Here is a 22,100-nt window from a genome sequence, read left to right on the forward strand (position 1 = left end):
CCATATAATCCAGTGGATGTTAAAGATATAATTTACCATATAGGCCTGATTAATTGAAGAAAAATATAGCTTCTTATTGCTGACATTATGAGGTTAGAAATAGCATCCTATGCTAATCTGCAATGCCAAGAAATGAAGATGGTTTAAATCAGATCTCATGACTAATGCATGAGATCCAAAGTTCTTTTATTCCTGGCTATTTTAGAAAACTGGGGTGTATTTTTACCCTAAAAACTAATTCTATAAGATTTATTGAGATAATACAAAATGCCTTATTATTAATAGTTCACAATCAAGATTTTTGTACTACCGATGATCACAGAAATGCTGTTTCTCCATTTAAATTTTTAAAAAATTATGTATATGCAATTAAGTCCAGGTTCAAGGATATAATATTTGATCCTTAGTTTTGTTTTGTTTTTGATATTCAATATCTGGAAAGATAAAGGAAAGTGTAGATTGCTTTCTGTGGTAGTTATTCCATTTTAATTGTACTTATTGTGCATTCGTTTAAGCAGAAAGAAATATATCTAGCAATAAGGTAAACCTGTTTTTCTGCTTGTTTTTGTTTTGGTCATGACAAACTGTGAAATGCTGTGTTTTTCCTATAGTTCTAGTCCACGAAATCTGCAATCTTTCCACTTGATTTACGAAGGACCCTTAATTACTGCTGTCATTAGCACCTAGTGTTCAAAACAGTCTGTTAAAATGTACTGTTAGTCTCACCTCCAAGTCCCTACTTGCTTTATTTTAATTTTTTTCCAAGGGTAAGTAAAACAATAATTGCCTTAATAACAACAATCATGTACAGCGAATTAAATAAAATTCCAAGTTTTTTGGTGCCTATTTCTTTTTTGTTCAGAATTCGGTATTTGTGTGTTAAGACTGGCTTAGATTTTGAACAAGTGTCCGTAAGCAGGGTTATTACTAGCAAGGACTTATTACCTGGGTTTTAAAAACGAGTCACTCATTTGTCTTTTTCTTTCCACATGGGTAAAGATGACAGACAACTGCTGTGAAGCTTCAGTGTTTCTGCCTGGTCATGCACAGTTCTGCAATATAATGCATAAATGTATAACAAGAACTTGGGCTTGCATGATACCTCGCTTGGAATAAGGAAATCCAGCCAGGCGCGTTCACGCGGCCATCTTCGCGCGCGCGCGCGCTCACACACACACGCTCGCGCGCGCACACTGACACACACAGACACAGACACAGACACACACACACAACACAGAGACACACACACACACACACACAGGTCAAAAGTTGATTAATTCCCGAGATCCCCCAGAATCTTTTTCTCTTTTCTGGCAGCTCGGCATCCAGTCAGGGTAGTAGTGAGGTTGGGGGCGTGGAGGGGCGGGGAGGGCGAGGCGAGGGAGGCGGGAGCCGGGTGCCGGTGCGTGCGCGCCCGCTCCTGCCGGGTGAGAGTCCGGGCCGGGTTTTGCGCCGTGTCCCCCGGCTTGTCTCACGGCCTCCAGCCGCCGCCGCTGCCGTGTTTACTGAGCTCGCGCGTCCTGATATCACTCCGCTGGCATGGAGGAGGAGGAGGAGGTGGAGGAGCGAGAGGAGGAGGAGGAGGTGGCGGCGGCGGCGGCGGCGGCGGCGGCGGCGGCGAGCAGTTGATCATTGTGATGGTGGCAGGAGCAGCGGCGGCAGCGGCAGCCCAGCCGAGCGTTAGGGGCTGCTCTCCGCGCGGCGTTTTGCAAAGGACTTCACCGATCTACTTTTGCAGTCGCCTCGGACTGTCCATGTGTTTACTTCCCCCAGCCCGAGGATTCGATATCTAGGTTCCTGTGAAATGCAACTGAGCAGCCAAAGTACTTTGAGAACACGGGGCGGCATAAACACCAAAACTTTTTTGTGGAAGGAAAATGCAATAAGCAAGCTTGCCGTTTTCCGATGCGGTGTGGAGTGAGTGTGTGTCGCGCGTGTCCGCACTGGAGGCATATGCTTGTGTGTGTACATGGGGTGTATTTTTCGGTACGTAGGGAGAAAATGCTTGCCAACCACCGGAAATCTCCTGGAATTTATTAGAAAATAATGGATTATAAAAAGAAGGCAGGAGAGGAGCGGATCTCCCCTTGAGTTGCAACCCGATTTGCTGCTGGCTCAGTTTGTTGTGATTCTTTTTGTTGATAGGTGTCTGATGGTATTCTGATAACACCCCCCCCTTTTTTCCCCTCGAGCTTTACAGTTTAAAAAAAGGAAACAAAAAAAACCCACCCCAAAATCTCTCCCCCTTTTTTTCGCCCCGTCGGGATCGCTGTTTCCATCCATGTGCTTGCGTCTCCCCCGCGTTCCACTTAAACTATTTTAATTCTTGGACCCAAGGAGGAGGCTGATAGGGGGGTGGATAAAAAAAAAGTTCTTCCAAAATAGTGTGCCCGGGGAGCAGGATGGGGGATTTCGCAGCCCCCGCTGCTGCCGCGAATGGCAGTAGTATTTGCATCAACAGTAGCCTGAACAGCAGCCTCGGCGGGGCCGGGATCGGTGTGAATAATACTCCCAATAGTACTCCCGCTGCTCCGAGTAGCAATCACCCCGCTGCCGGCTGCGGCGGCGGCGGCTCCGGGGGCCCCGGCGGCGGCTCAGCGGCGGTCCCCAAGCACAGCACCGTGGTGGAGCGGCTCCGCCAGCGCATCGAGGGCTGCCGGCGGCACCACGTCAACTGCGAGAACAGGTATCAGCAGGCTCAGGTGGAGCAGCTGGAGCTGGAGCGCCGGGACACCGTGAGCCTCTACCAGCGGACCCTGGAGCAGAGGGCCAAGAAATCGGGCGCCGGCACGGGCAAGCAGCAGCACCAGAGCAAACCCCAGCAAGATGCGGAGGCTGCCTCGGCGGAGCAGAGGAACCACACGCTGATCATGGTGAGGGCGCACTGGCAGCAGGCGTGGGGCGCGCGCGTGGGGGGGGGCGTGGAGCTTCTTATATGGGGGGAACGGGTGTCTGATTTGCACGGTGGCGAGATGGGCTGAAGCCGAAGGGTTAACATCAACTTTTCTGAGGGAAAAGCTGCCGTCGTCGCTACCTGTTAATCTGTCAGGGTTGTCAGATTTGGGGAAGAGGGGGCGAGAGGGGAGAAGCCAGTCACGACTGCGAGGGGCGGAGGGAGCCTGGAGGAGAGCCGGAGTGAGGCACTGGAAAAGTTTTCCCCCCCTCTCCCTTTCTTAGATACGGATTTGAAAGAGAGTGAACCCAGAGTTGAAACCTCGCTCCTCCTCTTCACGACTCCCCACCCCACCCCTTGCCGTGCCGCTTCGCCTTTCCAGACCCGTCCCCCTTCGCCCACCCCTCTCAGCACATCCGCCGGGTGCAGGGAGAAATTGATGCTGTCGCAGATTCTGGGCGGGCACCAGGCCCTCCACCCCTGGGGGGGGGGGGGAGAAGGGAGAGGTTCTCGCCTCCTCTCCCTAGCTCACCCCCTTTGGGCTGAGAAAGTCTGAGAGTTTTGTGAATGAACTTTGAAGTGGGTGAGAAGCGAGCGAGGGTGGCTGCGCGCGCGCGTTCGCGGGAGCGCGCGCGGATGCGGGGCGCGGGTGCGCTCTCTCGCCGCTAGAGCCCCGAGGCTGGCCCGGCAGGTGGAGCGGCCGGGAGGGTCCAGGGGGGAGCGGCCTGGCGGGTGTTAGCAAGGGAGAGCTAGGCCCCCGGCCTGCAGCCAGGGTCCCGACCACGCAACTCCGCTGGGAATTCTCCTCCTCCCATTAAACTTGCTTGCACCGAGCCGGCTTCAGCCTCCACCCCGCTCCCCGCCAACTTTCCAAGCTGGTCTAATAAGCCCGGAGGAGTGGAAGGTAGCAGGGAGGTGAAAGAGGCTTAAATGGCTGGGTGGGTGGGTTCGAGGTAGATGAGCAGCCAATGGCTTAACTTCTCGCGGAGGAAGGGGCAGTTCCCACCCCCTAACCCTGAGGGTAGAATCCTTTCTCTTATCTCCTCTCTCCGGTTCTTTTGCTTTCCTTTCTGGGTGGGGGTGGGGGGGAGGCCGGAAGCTTGGGAAAGGTGTCTGCAGCCCCCCTCCCCCACCGCGCCTCCTGGCTTAGGGCTGCGCGTGTGTGCGGCGTGGGCCGGGCTGTGGGAATCCAGGAGCACGGCCCGGCCGCGCGCGGTCTCCCCTTTGCTTTGCCGGCCGCCCCTCGATCGGCCGCGCAGCGCCCGGCGCGGGCGGCCCCCTCAGTCTGCGCTTTATACCTCGCGCACATCCCGGGTCTGGGAGTCCTCGGCGCCGAGGGTGGTGCCAGTGCGGCCGCGGGCTTTCGCCCGGCACTCTGGCCGGCGCTCCGTGACAAAGAGCCGGCTAGGGGGAGGGGAAGAGGAGAGGCCGCAGCGCTCGCTCCCCACCCTCTCCACCTCCCCCCACCCCGCACGTGAAGAGGAACAATTTGTTTATCTTGGGCTTCAGGAATCCTTCCCTCCTCCCCGTTCTCCGAGGCCGCCCGGCCCCTCCTCCTCCCCACCCTCCTCGGCGCGATCCTGCCCAGTCCCGCCGGCTGCACCTTCCCTCCTCCCCCTCCTCTTCCTCCTCCTACATCCCTCTGGCCCGCCTTCCCCCTCCCTCTCGGTGCGTGGCCGTCGCGGGGAGGGAGCGGGAGGCGCTTTGTCCGCCTGGCGGCCCGGCTCTGCCCCCGAGGCCGCCCGGCTGGGAGGGGCGCTGCGCCCCGCGGTCCTGCCTCCTCCGCCCGGGCCGCCCGCGCCCCGCGCGCCCCACACTCCCCAGCCCCCGATCCTGCCCCGAGCGTGAAGAAGAGGCGGACTCTGTTTAGAGGAAGAACGCCTGTCACCGGAGTCCGGGAGGGAGGTTCTGGCTTTACAAACAGGAAGCCGAAAGCCACTGACACACTGTAGCTTTTCTGATTGCACCCGGAGGCGGGGCCGGACCTGCATCTCGACCGTATCTCGCTGGCCCTTCTCCTACCTATTTCTCTCCCAGTCCGCGTGGTCTCCCTCTCCCCGCCCCCTCGCGCCCTTCCACATATGGGGAGACTCACTTTGTGAACCCAGGACTGAAGTAGAATTTGAAAGGCGCTGGCAGTTTCATGCCTGCCTGCTCCACCCCCTCTTTTCATGTGTTTGTACACCCCACACGCACGAATTGCGTAAAAATAGGCTTTTTTTTTTCCTTTCTTCCGTGAGGCTCCAAAATCTCAGCACCACGCAATTTCTCCCGACCTTTCGGGATGGAGGACTGCGGTGGCGTTACCTCGCCAGCTGGGCAACGCTGGAACAAAAGCCAGTACCCTCCCCGGTGCCCGGTCGCTTTTGATCGCAGGCGAGAGCAGTAGAGTTAGCGGCCAGAAAGTTTTCATGTTTGGGTTAGGTTCTCTGAGGCTGCCCTGTGGGCCTGCGGAGGGGGAGAGGGAGCACTCGGGGTGTGCGCGCCCGGGTTATAACACACCCGCAGGTGGAAGGAAGTCGAAGATCCTGACGTTACCTGGAAGGAGGTAGCAAGCTCAAGCCAGAGCTTACTTTTGAAAATGCAAAGACAATGCTTACTTGAATGGAGGAGACATAAGCTGTAAATATAGTGAATCCCAGCTTAGCAAGTTAACAGACTTGAAAAATGATTGCCTGAAAAATAGCATTTGTCTGTCAATTTTGTGACAATTTAGCCCATTGATTAGATTGACGTAAATGCCAAGGCTATGTACGGAACAGTATATTCTAGCTTCAGCTGTTTTTCACATATACATCTCCCATTGATATCAGTGGGAAGTATGTGTGATGAGTGTAATGAAAATAAACAGCCTTAATTCTTAAGCAAAGAGTTGCATGTAAAAAAAAAGGAAGAGTTGCATGTACATTCTATGTACCACAAAAAGGAAAGAAAATAACATCATTCTTGATAAGCTATTTTTTCTTTAAAAATAATTAGTTTAAAAATTCACATTGGCCCTTGAAATGAAAGAGTACTTTAACTTAGTCTATGTATGAGATAAAATTTTGGAAGCAGAGGTTGCCAAAAAAATGTTGAATTTTCATTTTCTTGACTTGGCGGCTGGATTATAGTTGGGCTCTGGTGGGGCACAGAGCAACTACATTTAGTTCTCAGATTGGGCTGTCTATCTGGAAGACCCCAAAGAAAAGCAATAATCAAGCAGAGCCAAATAATAATAATGGTGATGATAAAAATAAAGATGAATAGGATTCTTTTCTGTTTTATTGCTATTGTTGACCTTCTTAGGGCCAATATGTCCAAAGTACTAAATACCGATTAGTTCTCTTTTTGCCTGGTTTGGTTTAAGGAGGCAGTCTAATCAGTTCTTTACCTCTTTTGATTTGTTTTCTTATCTTATACATTTTTAAGCACAGGCATGAAAACAAAAAAATAAACAAGCAAACAAAAAGCAGGATGGGTGAAGTGAAATAGAAATCTTCCTTGGTTCCAGGCTTCTAGAAGGAGCCTAGGTTTTGTGTGTATTTCTAATAGCTCTGCCTGTTAAGAGACCAGGGAGCTCAAAAAGGCCTCTGTTTGAAGCTGCAGTATCTCAGGGGAAAGGTAATTTCTGGACATGTAGTCAGTCAAATGACATTTACCCATTCCGCCCAACACACTTGCACTTTGTTTGTATAGAAGGGATTGTCCCTCAAAGAGTTGTTGGTGAGAACTATTGATTTCACTTATTAAAGAGTCTCAGGTAAAAAGGTGTCTTTTCCTAAAATAGTTTTAATTATTTGTGGTAACAAGAGACATTGTTCGTTCTCTGTACATGGAACTGAAGGCCTGGTTAAAATTCTAAGGTAAACTCCAATTGACACATTCATTTTCAAGTCAAAGATAGATTGACTTGACAGAGGTGTAATCATTCAGGCACACCAAAAAGCATGACAGTGCAGTCTTCAGAATTTCAAAATGGTGGTAGCCTTACTTGACCTGGTTCAGTCCTGTGTTTTCATGACTTTTTCACTCTGTTAGTGCCATTATAACTTTCAAAGTGTGCTTAATTTTTACGGAGTTTACAGACTGCGTAAATCTGTGTGGTTCTTGCTCTGAAGAGTTTATCACATAAAATTCAATTGATAATAAACTTATTAATTACTGAGTATTGGAGAAAACAGCAACCTATCCAGAATTTTCTCATCCATTCCTGGAACAGATCCAGGAAATGTCAACATATTAGTCCAGTGCTAAACCTCCTTATAAATGAATCTGGTTTCCCATTTCTTATCCTGTTGAAGGTAGATTACTGGCTCTGTATCCAGGTTTTTTGGCAGGCTTGTAATGTCAAACCATTTCTAAATCTTTCATAGGAACGTTTTCATTGGCTTATCCTGTTCTGCTATCCTGGGTGATAGGATTGACAGTTGCTTCTTGAAAAGCTTTCCATAGCCCACACAGGGTGTGCCTTAAGTTTGTGAAAAACTTTCTGGAATTTCATTGCCCTGTGCTTCACAAGTGTTGTCTTTTAATTCTTAAGAAACATTTTTTTTTAAAGCTCCAATACATATCTAATTATATTATTTATGTTCTTTCGTGGTGGTGCATTTTATTTAGTACTGGGCAGCTAGAGATCAGAAACGTAGAAGCACATTTAGTTAATGATTAATCATAATCTACAAAATGCTCTCCGGGCTGAGTTCCTTCCCAGGGAAAGCTGAGTTTTCAGGCAGGTGGTATATTTGATACTTTCCATCCTGACTCATTAGAATTATAAGGGCAAGTTTTAGAATCTTTGTAGGTTTGTGTTACCTGAAATGAGGAAAATAAACAGTCCAGGTATATGGTTTACTGACATTTCTGTAAGAAGAAAGATGAGAATTTTAAACATTAAAATAGAGTTATATAGAGTCATTACATAAATATCTGAGACCAATAGCGAACTGTTATTAAAGAGGTTTCCTGACGGAGCTCTTCCATTGGTTGACATAGGGGGGTATCTCTCCCTCTTTCTCATCTTAGTGGTACTGCCGTACAAGGAATCCAGTATAATAAACCATTTTGCACATCACATAGTAATTCTTGGACACATTTGAAGTACTTATATATTATTTAATAGCATGGAATTTTATTTGTGATTAGTGCTCTGTGTTTGTTAATTAACAGTTCTGTACTGTGTTCTTGAGCTTAAGATGGCTAAATTCTGTCATCTTTTCCACGTTACTCATTATAGAGAACTGTGAAATCAACCAGACATCAAAATCTCATAAAGAACATATTTAAAACTCAATCCCATGATTTTTATAATATCTGCCTTTTAACTCTCCCAAATAGCTTTGCATTTTTTCACTCTATTAATCAGAGGTTGTTTATCCAGTTTTCAGACCCTGTAGCTGCTTGCTTTGTTTTTTCTTCCCCTCCTGCTGCCAACCTTTTGGTCTTTTCAATGACCTTTAGCACCTTTACCAAAGAGTGGGAAGAAGCAATAAGAAGAGAAATTTAATTTCAGGGCTTCCTCCTCTCATAACTATTGAAACTATTGGGGAGGATGCCAATTATTTTGGATTAATTATGGATTTGATTTTGTATACCATTTACTCTTCCTTAGCACAAATAATAGAGAATAGACTGAATTTTAAAATTTCAGTTCATTCGTTCAGCAGTATTGGTATATAGGTCATAATGCTTCATAGAAGTTAAAATGCTAAATCACACTCTTGCATCCAAGACTGAGTATATACTTTGTAGGTGTTTCAGTATTATTCTAGCGAGGTTTAAGGGGGATAACCAGTTTTTATTTGTTTGTTTGTTTTTCAGTCAGCATTAGGGTTGATGCCAGTGACTTCTCAACAGCTTCGGGCTGAGTTATGTCCCCTTCTCCTGACATTTTAAGTAAAATAATATGCTTTACTTTCCTGTTGTTTGAAACTAAGTTGACAGTGGTTTCTGTTTGTTTGTTTTAACAAAGCTGATTTACAGATGACTGCTCCAAAGTTATAGGATCCCCCAAATTAAATTTCATTAAAAATACAGCATGCTTTTCAGACAGACACATTCCAAAAATTCATTATTCATGTTTGTGAGTTGGCAATGTAGCTTCTGGAAAATCAGCTATCACTGAGAACTGATTAATTCTCCTAACTTAAAAGCAAAACAAAACAAAAAACTCTTGTTTAAACCTAGGAAAACTTAAAGAACTAAACAAATAAGGTTGGATGAAATTACTTAGAGGATGGAGTTGAGAGCTTGCTGTATAATAAATACTTAAAGATCATAGTTCCATTTAATGGATCAGAGAAGGGACACAACTCCCCCCCCCCCCCCCCCCTCCCGCTTAAGTCTACCTGGTCCATCTGTTAAAAGGTTGAGGAGCTTTTGAGTTGTGGATAAGCAAGTCCATTTGGGAAAGAAGCACAGCATTCCCTTAGGGCCACATAACACGTGCATAGAAAAAGGAAGTTACTGCTATGGTTCAGGTTTTTTTAAGGCAAGCTGTGTGTACTATTCTTGGGGGAATTTAATAAAAATCTCAAAAGGCTTGCAGTACTTACTCTGACAAAAGGAAAGTGATTCCTTAAGAATAATTTAGACACGGGGCGCCTGGGAGGCTCAGTCGTTAAGCATCTGCCTTCGGCTCAGGGGCTCAGGTCGTGGTCCCAGGGCCCTGGGATCGAGCCCCGCATTGGGCTCCCTGCTCGGCGGGAAGCCTGCTTCTCCCTCTCCCACTCCCCCTGCTTGTGTTCCCTCTCACTGTGTCTCTCTCTGTCAAATAAATAAATAAAATCTTAAAAAAAAAAAAGAAGAAGAATTTAGACACTTCTTTTTAATTATATTGGGCCTCCCATTGGTTGGAATGACCTTTATACTAAAGTAGGATCTTTTAAAATACAAATAACGAACATTCATCCTCCTTAGCAATGAATGGCTTAACCACTGTACAAAACTGGAGTGAAATATTTAATTTTTTAACTAACAGCCTCCAGAATTTCCTCTCTAATTCTTTAAATCTCCACCCTGTTGGGTAGAATCTGGTTGTGTAATGTTTCATGTTGTGGACCCTTCAGCCCTCAACTATATAGGCGATTATGTGTGCATGTGAAGACGTTGTTAGGATACATTACTGTATATCTCTTCTCCCCTCTCACAATATCTTTCAACACCTCCAGAAAACTTATATCTGGACAGAGGCTCCTTTCCCTTCAAAGGAAAAGGCTGAAGTGCTGTGAGTCTGTTTGTGCGGATTCAACCTGGGTTGTAACCCTGACTCAAAAGGATTGCACGGCTCTAAGAGACAAGCTCTGCCAGTGCCCTTTATTCTCACAGTGGTTGGTTATTTTTCTTTTCTTTGATTGTTTGTTAGATGCTGAAAGCAGCTCAGTGATTGAGAGTGAATCTAAAGGGATTGGTTCCCAGGAAAGGGCTTTAAGGAACTGAGGCAAAAGGGGATGAAGATTTTGGAGGCATCACCTGGGATGGATGGCAAGGGGGAGACACGAGAGATGATCGGTTTTGCTCATTTGTGGTAAGCAGACAGTGTCCTGGTGTCTTGGGAGCTTACAGAGGTGAAGCGTGCTTTTAGTCTATTCTGAACCTTCAGACCTTACAAAAACTCAAATATATATGTTTTCAAGAGCCAATGGCAATATTGTTTGTATATGGAAAAAATCACGTTCCTAAAATATTTTCATGCTTTCTTAAATGATTACTGCTGCCATTGGATAGATTTACTACTTATAGGATTCCTTTAAGTCAGTGATTTTTAAATCGGTGGAGATTTTGCTCCCTTCCCCTCCCTGGGAACATTTGGCAATGTTGGGAGACATTTTTGGTTGTCACACTGGAGGGACGCTACTGCGGTCCAGTGTGTAGAAGCCAGGAATGAAGCTAAGTATCTTACACTGTGCCCACAGTACCTGGTCCAAAATATCAGTGTTGCTGCTATTGAGAAACCCTGCTTTAAATAAGGATCTCCCCTAGGATGTCGAAAATATACAGTGTGGCTTTATTCACAGCTTTTCAAAAACACTCTTATTACTTAAGGAGTGGAGAAAGGAGGAGGTGCGGCAGAGGGTACCTTGGAAGGAGTTAAAGGGCCTCTGTGCTGCATGTCCGCTCCAGCCACGTGACCATCCGACTTTTCACTTCCTGACTGTCCACCTCTTATCTCCTTGCCTGGCAGAAGGGGAACAGTGATCATTTATTTGTACCTCACAGAGTGATTGTTAGGCCCCAATGAATGAATATATATATATATTTGTAAGAGTCCCAAAGACTTTACGGCACTCTGCTAATGCTAGGCCTATTTTTATGAGTTACTTGCACGTCACTTAATTGTTCGCCTCCTGTGCGGGTGCAGACGTAAAAGTTGAGTCATTGGAGGCTTGTTTCACTCAGGCATAAGCCAACATCTAATGACTAGGTATTGAGCAACTGCTACATCTTCGACACGATTTCTAGGCACTGGGGATACCCTGGTGAAAGGGGCATCCTTGCTCTCGTTGGATGCACACTGCAGGACATGGTTTCCTGGTTCGGATTAGCTGTTTGAAATGGTTTTGTGGTTTTATGAGAACACGTTAATGGAAGTCATTAATAAACTAATGCTTAGGAAAATCCTAGAGTGCTAAATGCTTTGTATCTTCTTGCAAGCTTTCTGTGGCTATGGTTTTCTTGCATTGTTTTCTGTATTTCATTATTTTTCAAATGAAACCTCTTTGTGTGGGGAGAGGATTTATTGGTGTGGTGGGGAATAAGATTAAGGTTGTTAAAAAAGAGGCAGGTGATCATCTTTCTTTCCTTTTTTTGACTAGGTGACACTTGTAGCACCATGATCACGGCTTGACATCAAGCTTTTAGAGGAAATTAGACAAAGAAGAGAACATTTAGAAAGAAGCAGGCAGGAAGGTGCAAGGACTTGAAACCATGTCATATGAAAAACAGTTGGAAGACCTGGAAGTGTTTAGTCTGATTTAGAGGGTATGATTGCCTTCTTAAAATATTTGAAGGGCTGTCAAGTGAAGAAAGGATTAGATGTGCTCTTTATGGCCTCAAGGGGATAAAGTTAGGATCAGTGGTTGGTGGTTATTAGGAGTCAGGTTTGGTTTAATATATATATATATTTTAAAGATTTTATTTATTTATTTGGGAGAGAGAGAGAGAGCATGAGAGAGGGGAGGTCAGAGGGAGAAGCAGACTCCCCGCTGAGCAGGGAGCCCGATGCGGGACTCGATCCCGGGACTCCAGGATCATGACCTGAGCCGAAGGCAGTCACCCAACCAACTGAGCCACCCAGGTACCCTGGTTTAATATTTAAAAAAACACAATTATATCAAAATTAAACCTGTTCAAAGATGAAATGGGCTGTCTTGATGAGTGAAAATGTTCAGCAAAAGTTGTTCAGTTGGCTAAGTGTTGGAGAAGGGGTTATGACATCTTTTTTTTTTTTTTAAGGTTTATTTATTTGAGAGAGAGCACACGCACGTGCACGCGAGTGCATAGGGGGAGGGCAGAGGGAGAGAGAATCTTAAGCAGACTCTGAGCTAGGCGTGGAGCCCGACACGGGGCTCGGTCTCATGACCCTGAGATCATGGCCTGAGCAGAAACTAAGTCAGGCACTAAACAGACTGTGCCACCCAGGTGCCTCATGACATCTTTTTAAAATTATAAAACTTTTCAACAATATAGAAATAAAATACCAGTTAGTGAGGACAGAGATTTTGTCTCTTTATTCATCTTCATATCATCATGACTAGAAAAAGACCTACTGTACATAGGAAGAACCCAAAATATGTGTTGAATAAATTGCTAAGTGAAAGTAGTTTAAGAAGTGACTTAATTCTTCTCCTTCATGTTACCCCCTTCTCAGAAGTGACCATGGTTTATAATATCTCTCTCCAGACCTTCTTCTGTTCACTTACATATATACTATATATTGTATATCATCACATGTTAGCTTTTTTCTACACAAATGGAATCGTACATATGGTTCTGAGATATACTTTTTCCACATAATATGTTTTGGAGATCTGTCCAAGTCATTACATATAAATATATGTAACATTACATATATATGTGTGTATATATATATATATATATATATATCAGTTCATTCTTTTTAACTGTTATATAGCATTCCATAATATAAATGTTCCATAATTTATTAAATGATCCTCTATTGATAGACACTCTTATAGTTTCTCAATTTCTGCCAATTAAACGTTACAGCAATGAACATCCTTATTCATATATTCCTTATACATATGTGAGCGTTTCTGTAGCACAGATTTGGATTTCTTTCTATATATGTAATGTATAAAGAAAAGGTTGACCAAAAATAACCTTTTAATCTAATATGGTTTAATATAGCACCTGAATCCTATTATAGCCTATTTTAGAGCAAATGATAATTGTGTTTCCTCAAAAATACAGCTTCAAAAAAAAAGTGTCAACTCTAGTAACTGGTGCTGGTCTTTGCAGTCTAGGGTGAACATTGTTAGTTTTTAAAGGTTGTGTATCTGGCAACGTATCTTATAGGAATGACTTTCCTTCTTTTCATCTGGTCCTGAAGAGGAAGTTAGTAGGAGTCTAGTTAACCAGTACCTGTTCAGGCTGTGAAAGTGGGAAATTCACTTTCTTGAATGAGATTGTAGTTCTCTCTACCTTTCCCGAGCTTTGTGTTTCACCGACCCGTGTGGCTTCATTTGTAAAATGTATTTCACTTGGTGCTCTAGTACCTGGGGTACCAATGGGAGCGGGTTTGAGTGGTCATAAAAATCTAAGGTCTGTGAGTTGCCACTTCCTACGGGTTAAATTACCCTGACTAATCCAGTCATCTGTGTAACATGGTAATAACAACCTGCTGACCGGGCCAGCTGTAGAAAATGCATCAAAATGGACTTGCCTCGACAGTCACCTTATAGCATTTGTTTAGACAGTGAGAAGTCCTATCAGTTTTCATCATACATGTATGCTGAAATGGTCTGAAGACTGCCCTTGATTGGAGTTCTTGGTCATTTTGATTTACCTCTGGCAGAGCGGCTGCCCTACACCGAGAGGCTAATAAGTATAGTCTGTGTTTTTATATAGCTGGAGCAGTTTGGCTCCAGAATCTGGGTTCTCGGCTATAACGTTATTCTGCCTTCACCTGCCTGAAGTGTTCTTTCTTGAAAAGGTTGTGCGAATAGCTGGATTTTTGAAATAACCATGCTCTGCCAAGGAACAGTCCTTACCTACTTGACTTTCCTTTAGATTATAGGATCAGTTTGAACAGGAGTCAAAATTAAGATACGTGGTCTCTCGCAGGGTGCTGGTCCTGCTACTTGATAATGAGGATCCCCGCTTTGCTCTCTCCTGGCCTCATATACCTCTGGCCTGTGTGTCCCTCCTTATCCTTTTTTTTTTTTTATCACCACCTCATGTTTCACCTTTGCCACAGGGCGGTAGGACCTGGAAGCTTGTGCCGGATGTAGGTGGCAATTACCTGAACCACAGAAATAAACCCAGGGTAGGCATGTAAGTGACTGGGGACCTGAACTTTATAGGTCGTTCTCTACCAAGTGATTTGATCAACTAGGCATTCCGTTTCAAGTTAGGACGTACATGTTGATTAGCAGCAACCATTTTCTGCCATTTAGCTGAGCCACCTAGCACCTTCGTGAGAAAACCCCCCCACAAAACTTGTGGCCAGCGAAGTTAATGCACCCGTGTGCTCGGTGCAGACTTTAGGGAAGGGTGCTTCAGCCTAAAGACAGCTAGATAGCTTCTGTTTCCACAGCTTAAATCGCATGAGTTAGTAATGTATGTAAAATAGGAACCTTGCTCCTAATCTTCTAACCAGGCCATCCAATATGATAAACCTACAAGTTCCTTACTGTTGCTGTTCTGGTCAGACAATAAAATTTCAACCTCTCATTTTTGCTGCCGACAGTCAGGTTTAGTTTTGCTAGTCTTCAGTCCCTCTGAGGAGTATCGTACTTTTTTCGTGTTTGCTTCTGAATATTCCTGGATCTGTTTCTTTCATTTCTAGCACTAGAACATTTTCTCTGAGGGATGACTTTCACCCATGCACAAGGTGAACAACTACCTTGCATTTTGCACGAAGTATAACATTTACCTTTATATTGATTGTAGTCAAGTAAATGGTTATATGTTTTGAATATTGGTTATTTCATAGCTATCTGATTATATTATTAGATAAAACCTGTTTCCCAAAGGCTATTGAGATCACACCTATGTTGTAGTAAACTTCTGATTTCTAATTCCTTTGGAAAGCATTTTCTTATTTCCAGTTGAAAGGGTCCAGAGATGATTTGTAACAGGAAAGAAATGACTACAATCAATTCTTACCTTATTGTGGAGTTTTTTTTTCTTTAAACATATCTTAGAAAAGTATTTCAGACCTTTTGAGTTTTATTTGTTTTTTGAAGAGAGTTCAATAACTGTGGATATAAATTCATAAACAGGAGTGTTAGAGGTCAACATTCACATTAATGCAAAGAAATTTGACGCATCAAAGCTCAACAAAATTTTCTGGATGCTCAGGAAAGGAAAAGAGATAAAACTCTTGTAATAGTTTATTCTTGGGTTTTAGCTTCAGAATGTCTAAGTGATAATAATGCCAGAGTTCCCAGCGGGGGTAAAACATTCCCTTTGCCTGTTCCCATCTTCTGTTCCGGGCTCCCATTGTCCCAGTTCTAATCCACTGTGGTATTTCAGTCCATCCTCTCCCGACCGTCTGTTCATCCAGGAGAAGAGTGTGTGGCTATAGCAATGGATGCCTTTGCAAAGCATGCCGGTGGTGTTTATCTTTAATCACTTAAGGTATTTCCTCACAGTGGAGTGTGCACATCGGCACTTCGGCACCTCATGGATTGCAACATTCCCTTGCCACTTACATCCTGCCCTGGCCCTTTACCGGGAGGTTCTCTGAGGTTTGGTAAACAGAGGTGGTTTATATAAAGAAGCAACTTTCTCAGTTTAGATGTTGTTGTGGCTAAATGGTTGAAAGCGTATTTTGCAGTTTAACTAGGAATTCCTAAACGGTTTGCAGCTGCTATTGGGTTTTTAAAAAACACGTTCATTTTCTTCACTGAAGTATGGAAACAATGATTTTAGATTTGGATTTCGTGCTGCTTAATTCTCAGAAGCTATTGAAGGAATATTTGAAGAACTTGTTTGTTGTTAACAGTAAATAACCATACTCAGAAAGTATTTTTGGCAGGTTGTATGTGTTAGAGGGGAATACGTCTGGGGCCCACACCGAGCTAAGAACATGTAGTGGTAACATTGAGGGTGACCAAGTAGGATAAACTGGTGCTTTGAGGATGGGGGATATCTGGCCCTTAGGCTATTGAAATTCAAATGGGCTGTTGCTTTTTCAGTGTTTGATCCTGTTCTTAGGTTGAAAGGATTGATATGAATCATTCAGGAGCCTTTTATTAACTTTAAGTTATGGTCTCAGATTGGAACTGGAACACTCAGAAACATGGAACAGTAGTTTCAAGTAAGGGCGCTTAATGACAGTGTGTGCTTGTGAGAATTGGGTCTTGTGTCTTTGTTCCCTCCTTGGAGGCACAGGTTGTCTGTGGTACTGGTTTGGTAGGCTTCATGTTTATCTGTGGTCTGGAATGTCAAAGGATTGCAAACCTGAGAATTTTGCTTCCCTCTTTAACCTAAAGTGATGGTGTGGGAGTTTCTGGTATTGGCTCAGGGGGTGGGGACAACCATATATGGGAGAGGAAAGGGGGACTGGCTGGTTTTGGTATTTCCATCCACACTTTCTAATGCCATTCTCATTACTTTATTAACGAAGGGTGGATACTTTGAATAATTATTTATGTCTGTCTTTTCCTTCACAGTATAATGCACACTTCACTTGTTTCTTCAACTTTTCATAATGTATGTGTTTATGATACACTGAAGAGCCATAAATTTGAGGAGAGAGATAATTAGCTTTGACAAACTTACAAAAATGAGACTGTAAGAGGAAGAGGCAAGAGGGTTGCTTCAGAAAAGGATTGCATTTCTGGGCTTAAGGGAAATTACCCAGATAAGAAATTCTGCAGTGTTAAAATTCACAACCATTTGGGTGGCACAGGGTATAGGAAGAAAGGAGTTATTTTGTGATTTTTAAAAATTTAAATATGTTTCATAGTTTAAACAAATCTTTTTTTTTTTTTTAATTCTCAAAGTAGAGTTTTTAAGTGGAAAATTCAAGACTGAGTAATAAAATGGGAGGAAGAAACAGCAGCTCAGTCAGTGGTGTTAAAATTTCGTGTGGTTTGCACGCCATTTACCTTTAGTCTCTTTCTTAGCGTTAGTGTGGATTGTTTTCGAGGAACCTGTGTTTAATAGCTATCTTACCTTAAAGAATAGTTTTCCTTTCACTTTGGTGGCTCATGTATTCAGGGAAGCCTTCAAGAAATATGACTTGCATTAACTTGACTTAGCAGTCCATCCTGCCCCTCCCAATTTGGGGATCCTTTGTAAAGGGGACAATTAAATTGTCTCAATGTCTATAAGGAAGATTAGCCATGGGTTGGGTTAAGTTATTCCTACTATTGTACATTATTTTCTGTTTTCTGGATTAAAAAGAAAACTTGAAGACAGAGTGTGAGAGATTAACACCGAAAGGGAGGAGGGTAAAATTCATGTCATCTGAGGTGAGCAAGGCTCCAATAGTGCCATTATTTCAATGGCTCTTCTTCCCTGGGCCAGATCAGGCTCTCATCCACAATGGAGGCCATGATGATACAGGGGGTAAAAGGATCTATCTTGAATGTTCTGAGATATAGTGGCTTAATGCTCATAAGAGAGAGAAAAGGCTTTTTAGGGGAGGTCCACCGAGAAAGAAAAGGTTTAGACAGTTCACTGTCAAGTCTACAGGATGAGTTATGTTTGGTTACTGTCAGCTCTCAGCAGCAAGGTCTCTTAGCATTGACTAGGGTCTTGCTTGATGGAAGGCTCTAAGGGAAAGAATGGGGAGAGCTGTAAGGTTTGGATTTCCCTGTAAATTGAACCCAGTGTCACTGGGAATCGCAGTGAGGAGCTCCTTTAAAATGTCCAGCTTTTTTGCTCTCCACACTCAGGAGCTGCTCCTGCTTCCCCCACCCCCTCCATTCCTATGTCTTTTGTTCCATGAATAAATATTATGTGGTTTGGTGCTCATTACTCTTTGATAAGAAAAAAAGGCAATTCATTAGGTTGAAAGAGGAGGGGGAGGGAGACACCATTTTTCACCCAGTGCATCAAACGCGGTTACACTGATTTGAATTCCCAGAAAAGTAATAAAACAGTGAAAATAATGATAAAACAGCTCATGGGCTGACAGCTGTGCAGCACCCGGGAACACTGAAGACAGGGCCCCGTGTTGCAGCAGGACAATATTGTGGAGCATATGGTGCCATTGCAAGCCAGTTGTTGGACTCGGTGGCCGCCTTTTGTTTGGGGGACTCTCCCAGCATTGGGTCTGTGGTAGCTCTTCAGAAACTTCTAGTCTCGTTGGCAGGAGGGCTCTTGGCCCCATGCCAGCCTTACTGTACGGTGGCTGACTCAGACCATGCGGAAAGGCTCATGCTTGGGGAGCATTCACGCCTCCTTACTTTGGTCACTAATCAAATCATTTGTTCAGCCAGTATAAATTAGGATATTTTTCCATAGCAGCCCAGTGGCTACATTACAAAAGGAAAATTTTCTACAGGAATGCCAATTAATTTTAGATGCGTTAATTCACTGGTGCTCAGTTCTTTGTGTGAGAGTGAAAATTGTTGTGTTTTATTTTAGTGCTTTTTAGACGCACTTTGCACGTTAACCTCTTCATTCTTCGGGCTAGAATAGCAAAAGCCGGAGAGTATGTTAGGGCCAGTGTTACTGCTAGAAAGGAGAGAGAGTACCCGTCTATCTAGTTTTTACAACACCGTGCTAAAATAGGCCCTTTGCTTAGCATGGGTCTATTTTTTAAATGTGTGAAGCTGGCATGTGCGTGTGCATAAAGAGACTAATTAACTCCACTTTCCTCTGGAGGGGTCTCCTTGGCTGCCCTGTTAAGGCGCTCCACGTTGGCCAGAGTGGCGCCATCATCCTGAGTCCTTTACGGCTTCAACCTCTATGTAGTCATGGTCATCCATTCTGCTTCCTTTGCTCTTGACTTTGAGGTGTGAGGAAAGATCCAGACGAGCTATACAGTCCTGGGAGAGTGGTTCCTGCAAACATAGCAGAAGGCGATTCTCAGAGAGAATCACACTCCATGAGGAAGGGCTGTAGCCTGCGCTATTGTGCTCCGTGCGTGAGAATATTTTTATTTCAGGAGCTGGAAGGAGGGAACCGATGGTGTTGGTACTCTGCTTGAAGAGCACCAAATGTCACTGTATTCTTGGTCTCTATGGGACCTTTTTTTTTTTTGCAGGACACACTTAGGAAGTGTTGCGATGTTGGGATGAGTAAATTTCTTTTTCTCATGAGCAAATGTCATTACAAGGCCAAATCCACTGGAAAAATATACATATGTATGTATATGTATATTTATTTTTGTGATGTTCTACTAATCACTAATCAGAGATTGTATTTTCACACTGGAGCTCTGCTGGGGGAATGGATATTTCTCCAGGCCTTAGTTTTACGTTTTGATCACTGGCCTTGAAAAAATGTTTTTAAGTGGAGGAAAATAGATGTGTTACCAATCTGCTGTAAGTGGATATGTGCTTGCTGTAGCATTCAGGGGTTGGGAGAGTTACTGCCTGTGCCCTGGATGTGATTCAGAGCATCCAGAGGAATGATTAGGGCCCTGTTTTCTTGTTTTACTTGCTGGGTTGGTTGTAGAAGCAACTTCACTGACCATCCTTTCAACCTTCCCTTGACAGTGTGTTTACACAAATCAGTCAGGGGAGAAGTATTTCTGTTTTTACTTTCCAGAGTTTCCTGAGTGAGAAGAGCAATATTTACCTTCTCTCCCTTTAAGAAATGGATCTACATTTGAGGCTTTTGTATCCTTGCCCAGAGCACTAGGGACCAACTACAGTCACTCCTGGAGGCTTTATTACAACTGTCACAACCTGCCCTGAGGGAAGGCAGGTACTGAGGGCAGAAGGAATGGTTGAGAATTGGGAAGAGAGCTAGGAGGGAAAGCTGGAGAAAGGGGAGAGGTGAGGGGAAGAGATGAGACATTCCTGGGTGTTCAGAATGGGTGAAAGTTTGCATAGATGAAGTATCCTTGTTTCTGTTAGATTTGTAAGTATCTTTAGGGCTATTTTATTTTTGCACCATAATATTAGATATTCTAATTATGCAGCATGTTTCTGGGAGAAGTGGGGCGACAGTGAGACCCAACTCACTTAGTAGGTCACCAAATAAGGAGGGCAAAGCAAAAGCAGGAACAGACTCTTACCTATGTTCTGCCTTGGGTACAGCTTTTTCAGTCGGGTGAAGAACCATAAATCTGAAAATCCAGCTGTATTGTTGTGCAAACTATTAAGAAATACGATCTTCAGGGGTTATGGGGACAGTTCAATTAAAAAAAAAACTTGCCCCCTAATGTGATTTGTATTATAATTATTTAATACCTAAAGGACTCTTATAATTGAATTTTAGGGTGCTTCATTTACATTCTAGCTGGTGAGAGTTAGAAATACTATCACTTTGTGGTCCTCTAATCACTGTCCCAAACATTCACAAAATGCCCTGTGATTCAATTATAAGTATCTTCTGGGGACCATGTAATTATATACTGTCTAGTTATCATTATAAAGCACCAGGGAACGAGGAGCCAATCAGGTATCTTCAGTGGCTGGTGGTTCATAACCCTGTAATTGATAGCACAAAGTGCTTTGGGTAACATCACAAATTTTATAAGGTGGGGGGACTGATCAAGTTTTAGGGGCAGGAAAGAGTTACGTACTAATTCTTAAGTTACACAAATAGGACTTTGAAGTAAAACGCTTTATTGATAAAATAATCTTAACTAACTTGACGGATAGATTTGTTGAGAGTAAATGAATAGGGAAGTCTAAACATGGAGACCAGAGGCCCTCTAGCTTAATCACACTGAGAGAAAAGGAGGAGGGTACTATTGTGTATGTGAAGTCATGTCTTCGTAAAAATAAAATTAAATAAAGAACAATACAAGAAAATATGCCACCTATAGGAAATAATTACTAGATGTGGATACCTAGTAATCTTTGGATTAAAGAATGGAGAATAAATGTTTTCACGGATGCTTGTGCAAAATCAGGAGTCTTATGCTCCTCCGAGGGGCACCCCAGAGCATTTACTTGCAGACTTCGCCTTCTTCCAGAGCTCTTTAAAGTGGTCGCCAACTCTCAACAGCAATTGCTTCTGAGTGGTGTTCAAACAACCCTGACATGAGTCCCTTGGTATATCATTATCGAGTCTCATATTTAACCTTTTTCTAATAGCCTCCCCAAAGTCCAGGGTTTTCAGCAAACACCAGAGGAAGTTATAAAAGGTGTTTTTCCCCCTCTTGACTGCACAGCTGTGAGAAGCATAGTTATCTGGAAGTCGTCTTTGTTTTTCCTTTTTTTGTCCGACGAGAGACCAGGTAGATGTGAAAGTAAAGGGCCTTGTTGAGATAGGCCAATCTTTGTGGCAAGTGTCAACACATTAATAAGAACTTCTCTTTCTTCAGTTTTTCCTGAGCCTCGTGCTTGATTAACTCTATTCTTGGAGGAAAGAGGGGCATGGGGGTACACACATTCACAGAGTGTAGGCCTCTCTTCCGATTCTCATTCCTAAGCTTGTTATTAGGGAGGCTTGCGTGCCAGCAAGAGGTCAGCTGCAGGCTGCAGAGCTGTGGACAGGCCTGAGAGCATCGACAGTCATATTGGTCGAGGCCCCACCTTGGCACCTCCTGATGGTAAACAAACATGTTTGCTCAATTGCTGCCCAGCCTCATGACCACTGTGCCTTTAGAAGGATGTTAGTTTCTTATTACGAGAAGCAGATGGGAATGATGGCATCTCTGATGGCTTGCCTGGAAATTGGAGAGAACATCTGTGAGTTTAGGAGGGTGGGGAATACCCAGAATGTCTCATTCTGAGAGGAAGCCAGAGACGGGTGATCCAAAGCATCTTCCCCTTCACTGCTTCACAGCCTCGGGCCTGGTGCTGGGGCAGTGGGCTGACTGCGGATGCTCTGGCCCTCCTGTCACCACTGATGGAGGTGGGTGAGACAGGAGAGCTAAAAGGAAGAAGAAAGGAACAAATGAAGTAAATAA

The 22,100-nt window shown here is 44.0% G+C and overlaps 1 protein-coding gene across 2 annotated transcripts in view; it reads left to right on the top strand.

Annotated features, from left to right (window-relative positions):
* The first annotated feature begins 1,546 nt into the window (after positions 1 to 1,546).
* MAML3 (mastermind like transcriptional coactivator 3) overlaps positions 1,547 to 22,100 on the top strand; it is a 397,800-nt gene continuing 377,246 nt past the window's right edge. For both annotated transcript variants that reach the window (XM_035023028.1, XM_035023029.1), the window contains exon 1: positions 1,547 to 2,873. In XM_035023028.1, the coding sequence (XP_034878919.1) occupies positions 2,403 to 2,873 (471 nt within the window). In that variant the 5' untranslated portion in view covers positions 1,547 to 2,402. The remainder of the gene's footprint in view (positions 2,874 to 22,100) is intronic.

The sequence above is a fragment of the Mirounga leonina genome, unplaced genomic scaffold (assembly GCF_011800145.1).
Source record: "Mirounga leonina isolate KUSES-001 unplaced genomic scaffold, KU_Mleo_1.0 Mir_176, whole genome shotgun sequence".
In the NCBI taxonomy this organism is placed as follows: Eukaryota; Metazoa; Chordata; class Mammalia; order Carnivora; family Phocidae; genus Mirounga; species Mirounga leonina.